Source organism: Setaria italica, chromosome IX (genome assembly GCF_000263155.2).
Source record: "Setaria italica strain Yugu1 chromosome IX, Setaria_italica_v2.0, whole genome shotgun sequence".
In the NCBI taxonomy this organism is placed as follows: Eukaryota; Viridiplantae; Streptophyta; class Magnoliopsida; order Poales; family Poaceae; genus Setaria; species Setaria italica.
In genome coordinates this window covers 7,450,758-7,457,308 of record NC_028458.1, presented here as the reverse complement: position 1 = coordinate 7,457,308, position 6,551 = coordinate 7,450,758, and the positions used below count along the sequence as shown (strand labels likewise).

Below are 6,551 nucleotides of genomic sequence, written 5' to 3'. Positions count from 1 at the left end.
AGGCCGGATCCGGCGAAGGCCATGGTGGGCGGGGGCGTGGTGGCCCCTCGGGGCCGGATCCGGCGGTGGCCCGGCCGCCACACTCCTTCCCCCCGGCGGAGGCCATGGTGGGCGGGGCCGTGGTGGCCTCCTGGGGTCGGATCCGGCGGTGGCCGGCTGCCACTCCTTCCCCTGGCAGCCGCCCCCTCCCCGCGCCCCTCCTCGGCGAGATCCGGGCGGCGGCCTCCTCCTTCTCCCTCCCCCTCCCTCTCCAGCCGCCCCCTCCCCACCGACGACATCCGGTGGCCGGGGCCGCCCCTCCCTCCCTCCTTCCCCCAACGGCGAGATCCAGGGATGGGGAGGGAGACGGTGACACGCGTGGGCCGGGACGGAGGGGACGGCGGTGCGCGTGGGCAGGGGCGGAGGGGACAGCGGCGGCACGGATCGGGGGAGGGAGACGGCGGTGGCACGGCGAGATCCATGGAGGGGGAGGGAGATGGCAGCGCGGGCCAGGTGGAGGGAGATGGCGGCGCCGCTGGCCAGGAGGAGGGAGATGGCGGCGAGATCCAGGGAGGGCTTGGGCCAGTGACGGCGACGGCGGCAAGCGACTTGTTTTTTTTTATTTTTTTCTAAAATTGTTCCCGAGTGTTTTTTGGCACTCGGCAAAGCTTTTGCCGGGTGCCCGGCAAAAAACACTTGGCAAAGTTTGTTTGCCGGCAGGTTTTTTTGCCGTGTGCCCACTGCCGAGTGTTACACTCGGCAAAGGGTTCGTCGAGTGTTTTTGAGGCTTTGCCGAGTGCCCCAGGCACTCGGCAATGTTCGTGTGTCCCGTAGTGATGGAGAGAAAAACTACGCGGATGGGAATGGCCGAATGAGACTCGAGATTTTATTTCCGCGGTCCAACCAAGGAAGCGACATGTCTGTAGTTTCATTTCGAAGAGACGAAAAATTCACGAAAGACCCATGAAAAATTCGCGTGCGAGGGTTTCTTTCTGGAAGAACAAGGTCAAGATCCAGAAGTGAGCCCGTTCGTGCTGGCGTCTTTCCCTTTCCCCTCCCGAGCGGACAGCGTGCATCGCTAGACTTTTTTATTGGGCCGCCCGCTAACATCATTTTTGCAGCTTTTGCTAGTGGGCTTTGACGACCTAAAATTCGGCCGACCTGCTGCCCACGAGAGAACGTGGGCTGCACACATTTCATGCCAAACATCTTGTAGATGTCACCTCTTTTAAAAAATAGCCCATTAACACAAATACCTTCTATTTTGTTGCGCCATTGATGTTTGGAATATTTGTATATTCAGACTCAAAAGTTCTATATAATTTGGTTTACAAGTTAACTATAGAAGTCTTATGTTTCAAGCAAGGTTGGTATAGAGCACAAATATGTACTCAGGAATTTAATTTTTCTTAGACCAAAATCACATTTCTGCATTAACTAACTACCGATCTTATTTGTGCCGATATTGAGAGTTGCCTTTATCACATCAAAAATTAGAAAACCTCCTCACAGAAAACCAGCATCACATGAAAAATACAGCAGCGAACATATTTGGTAATCCACCAAACTAAAAGGAATATTTTCTTCAAAATTTCAATTTTCACTGACATTTATACGGCGAAATTTTTTTAGAAAACACCACTCGAAGAGCCTCCGAAAACCAGCAGTTGAATCAAACCAAACCCAGTGCCCTCCTCCCGTCGCGGCGTCGCCATCTCCACCGCTCCACTCCACGACCACGAGACACAATCCCGTCGCTGCGACCTGCGACAACTACACGAAACCCACTTCTGAAGAAGCAGATCACATATATACCCGACTCCACTCGGCGCGTCGTCGCCGTCAGCCCTGCCAGATCCAGGCGTCCAGATCCCCGGACACCCGCGCTTGCCCCCATGGAGCCCCCGCCGGCGCAGGCGGGCGCGTCGGACCGCGACCGCTCGCCGCCGCCGCCTCCCCCTCCTCCGCCCCAGTCGTCGGCCGCCGCGGCGATCTCGTCGCCGCTCGCCGTCGTCTGCAACTTCTGGAAAGGTGCGCCTCGACCCTTGGTCTGATGGTTGTGTTCCACTCGTCGAGTAGGCGGAGTTAGGTTCGTACTGGTGAGCTCCGGGGAGCAGTTGGATTGGATCATCCGCGTTAGCTGTGTGGAATCGCGGTTCCTGTTCGCGCCCGCTCGTACTCGCCTGTAGTGGTTGTAGGTATCATTAGAATCTGTTGCTAATTTCGACTGAACGGATCTTAATTGCCCTGAAATGTTGGCATGCATTTGGTTTTGCCATAGCTATCCGCCTGCATTTGCTCTGCGCACTTTGTCAAATTGATTGCTCCAACTCCAAGTCTTAATCTGAATGGGTCTCTAGGAGTGAAGACCTTGTGGCTCATGACATTATTCATGGTCCACTGACACAAGTATGGAAAACAGTTTCAGTGCAGAATGCTTAGTGTCCATCTCAAACTTAAGACTTCCCATTTCTGAGAAGCTTGGATAATTTTACTGTCCTAAATTAGCTTTGTCTATAGAGTTTGCAACATCACAATTGCCTTTGAGTGATGAATTAGAGATGAGAACAAGTGTTTTGAGCTTGTGGTACTTTTCGATGCTATTTGTGGTTTCATCTTGTGATTTAGCAACATTGAGGTAACTTTGACTGTGAAGTGTCTTGCACTGCGGAATGCTATCAGTGGTGGTAATTCTGACTCTGGCTTCTTGTGCACGCTAGATTTCGATTTGGAGAAGGAGAGAAGCGGTTTGGATGAGCAGGGTTTAAAGATTGCGGAGAATCAAGAGACTAGCCAAAAGAACAGACGTAAGCTTGCTGAGAACACTCGGGACTTCAAAAAGGCATCTTCAGATGAGAAGCTGAGTTTATTTAACTCTTTGCTGAAGAGTTATCAAGAAGAAGTTGATAAACTCACAAAGAGAGCAAAGTTCGGAGAAAATGCATTTCTCAACATCTATCAGAAGCTCTATGAAGCCCCTGATCCATATCCAGCTCTTGCTTCTATGGCTGTATGTTCTTTCGAATATTTTCTTTTCTTACTCTTCTAATTCAGTTTTCCCTTGTACTTGCAATATACTGTGAAAAAATGGAGAAATATGTCCTTACGGTTCCAAGGTTGTAAGATTTCATGTTATCATAAAGAGAAACAGCAGTTATAATCTCGTAGTGATTTCTCAAACACATAAGGTAGTTTTATATGGTTAAAATTCTTAGATTGTATTTCTGTTGTAGCAAATCACCTTCACCCAACTGTATTCTACCATCCATCAACAAAAGCTAGCTTATTGCAACATAGAAACATATAGGCGGTAGGTTTTCAAACTGTAAAATGCGGTAGTAATTTTGTCAAAAGATGGTTTGTTATGATTCCTCTGATAAAATCACGGGTTTTCACTTTACTTTACATTTGAGCTTGAATTAGTTTTCCTAACAAGAAGCTCATCTGCAATCATTAATTCTAGTTTTAAGGATTTCAATGCATGCAGGATCAAGACCAGAAACTATCTGAACTTGAGACTGAAAACCGTAAGATGAAACTAGAGCTTGAAGAATACCGTGCTGAAGCTGCGCACTTGAAGAACCAGCAGGCAACAATTAGGCGACTTGAAGAGCGAAACCGCCAATTGGAACAGCAGGTATGCTCTGTTGCCATTCAATTGTCTGCTTTATTTTCATGTTTTTTTTGTTTTTCTTTTATGTCTCGGAGATCAGTTCTAAAAAATGAGTTCCTTCCTAAATAGTGATATGTGGCAATTTATGCATAGAGTGATGGAGATTAAAATGCTAAATTTCTCCAGATTTCAGAGTGTAGGTAACTTTGTTTGAGCGTCGTACTATTAGCTAAAATTTATTTTGTATAAGCATGTTTGTATGTAAGTGTTGCCTAATTGGTGTATTGAGGGTGAAAATTTGTTTTATCTAACAGTAGCAAGCCTTTAGACTTAGTCTGATAACTTCTATAAAAATATTTTGGACTAGTCCAGATAGATTAAAATGCCAGCTTTATTGCTCAATTTTAGATTTTTCTACTTCGCAATACTTTCATGTTCAATTAACCTGCCAACGATTTTAGATGGAGGAGAAAGTGAGGGAGATGGTTGAAATGAAGCAGCGAAGCATGGCTGAAGATAGTCAGAAAACTTTGGAAGCCCTTAAAGATAGGTATGCAAAAATTAACTGAAAATATGAAAACTCCTGGCTCTATTATCACCCCAGCTGACACCAAAGGCTGATTCATATACCTTGACTTGTACCGTATATTTTGACCTTTCTGTTGTTGTTACTGTAGGGAACGGTCATTGCAGGACCAACTAAGGCAAGCTACAGAAAGTGTAAAGAATATGCAGAAACTACATGAATCGGCTCAAAGCCAATTGTTTGAGCTTCGCACTCAGTCAGGTCTTTTTCTAAGCTGTGCTACTATGATCATCTTCAGACATAGTGGGCACAATATATTCTAAATGCTCTAGTGAATTAAAGCATCTCATTTCATTCAGAGGAGGATCGAACTGCAAAGGAGGCTGAAGTCAGCCTTCTGATGGACGAAGTGGAACGTGCGCAAGCACGATTAGTCAGTCTTGAGAGGGAAAAGGTAACCTTGCAATTTGCAATTCAACTTTAATGTTTCTGACTGCATAACTTTTCCATGTGGATGGTTCTAACATATGGACTAGTGTCAATTTGTTATGATTTAGTGGCGGTCATTTCTGTTTTTCCATGTTTTCCCCAAACACACTATTTCTATGATGAGCAGGTACTTCAAGAAGCTGTATGGATTTGTACCCAACCACCCACCTGTCCAACAAACCAACCAAAATTTTCTGATGATTTTACATCCGTAAAAGAATCAAGTTAACCAAGCTGGATTTCATGAACCAAATGGCGCTACATTATATAGAAATTGAGGAGCTGGCCACGTAACTTTTCAAGAAATAATGCTCTTTAGTGTGTTCTATATTAAGGCTTAATCTTTTTCTTACTCAGTGAATTATGATTCCTAAATGTTAGCATGAAGTTGTGGATGATGTACTTTGGTGGCTGTTCCCTGCCTTTCAGTATGTTTACTCAATGAAAACCTGTTGAAAATAACTTAGTTTGAATTATGCAATGGTTGAAAATTTTAAGTTCGCATGGTCTAAACTCTTTCTGATGGACAGAGTGAATTGCATAGGATGCTTTGATTGGGAATCCATAAAGTTATTTGCTTGCTCAGTGCATGACCCCAAGATACCATTCTGTAATACACTTTTTTCCCTTTTTCCTGCAGGGGGATCTACGTTCTCAGTTGCAGACAACAAATGAAGATGCAAGCAAGAGTAGGTCAGTTTTTTTAACCCCATTTTGCAGCTTTTTAGCAGTGTTTTTTTGTTGACCTTGTTATCTGAACTACATAATTCCACAGTGATTATTTGGAATCAAGTGATATACTTGAGAGTTCCTTGAACGCCAAGGAAAAGATTATCTCGGAGTTAAATGCAGAACTTCGCAATATTGAAAGTACTTTATCAAATGAGAGAGAAATGCATGTCAATGAGCTGAAGAAGTTGACTGCTTTACTCACTGAAAAGGTATTGACTTCTTAAAGGCTGTTATGTGTAAACTTGGTAACTGATGTTCTTTGACGAACAAATTATTCTTGATGCTGATTACTAAATATAAATTATAGCTATTTTGTTTATTTTGCGGGTTTCTTTAAGTAAACTTTTGTAAAGGGCTTATTTAGAAAACCTCCCCGTTCGATTTATCATTTATGGATCATAACCTGTCTAGTTACTCAACCCAATGTGATCCATTTTCCTAAAGTAGTTCAGTAAATGCTCATTTATTCGCTTTTGTCAATGTTCATCTGGCATTTTTCATTCACCTCGATCGTAAATTGTTATGCATGAGTTGGACAGACATCAGTATATCCTGCTGGTTTGCATCTCCTCTTAGAGAGCACATACAATGAAAGAACAGTTTTAGTGAGGAAAAAGGATGGTGCATATTTTATTGCTTCTATCAGTTATCTTTAGAAATATAAACCGGTTTGGCATGTGTATGTCCTGGAACTATGCAACTAAACTTTACCTTTTCTTTATATTTTTTGTTAACTAATTTTCCATCTGTAGGAAAGTGCTCTTATGGAGTTGAAGAAAGAGCTTCAAGAACGACCCACACGAAAACTGGTCGATGATCTCAAGAAAAAGGTTCAGATTTTGCAGGTATCATGACATAAATACATCTGCATGTCACAAACTCGCAATCATAACAATAAACCCCCTTTCTTTTGAGACCACAGTTGGTAATTTAATATGCCAATTCCTAAGTTCTTAACTGTGTCTATATTCCATGTATAAAAATTGGTTCTGCAATGCAATTTCAAACATGGGATCAGATTTCCTGTGTTGCATTCTTTGCTAGATGATCCCCATTGTCTTGTTGCCTTGGTGATGGTGATTCTACAATGATATGTTTGTGGTTAAAATGTACCATTTTGTCGTTGCTACATGATACTCCACTATATTTTGACTCTTTGGTCCTTATTTGTGCTTATAACCGGTATTTTGTTCAATAGGCCGTTGGTACAAC

The 6,551-nt window shown here is 43.7% G+C and overlaps 1 protein-coding gene across 1 annotated transcript in view; it reads left to right on the top strand.

Moving 5' to 3' along the window:
* Positions 1–1,687: 1,687 nt before the first annotated feature.
* The window catches only part of LOC101773794 (protein CASP), an 8,634-nt gene continuing 3,770 nt past the window's right edge, over positions 1,688–6,551 (top strand). The window contains 10 exon segments of the mRNA XM_004986226.4: positions 1,688–2,010; positions 2,700–2,989; positions 3,467–3,616; positions 4,054–4,142; positions 4,270–4,379; positions 4,478–4,572; positions 5,248–5,300; positions 5,383–5,548; positions 6,092–6,184; positions 6,538–6,544. Of these exon segments, the coding sequence (XP_004986283.1) occupies positions 1,875–2,010; positions 2,700–2,989; positions 3,467–3,616; positions 4,054–4,142; positions 4,270–4,379; positions 4,478–4,572; positions 5,248–5,300; positions 5,383–5,548; positions 6,092–6,184; positions 6,538–6,544 (1,189 nt within the window). The 5' untranslated portion in view covers positions 1,688–1,874.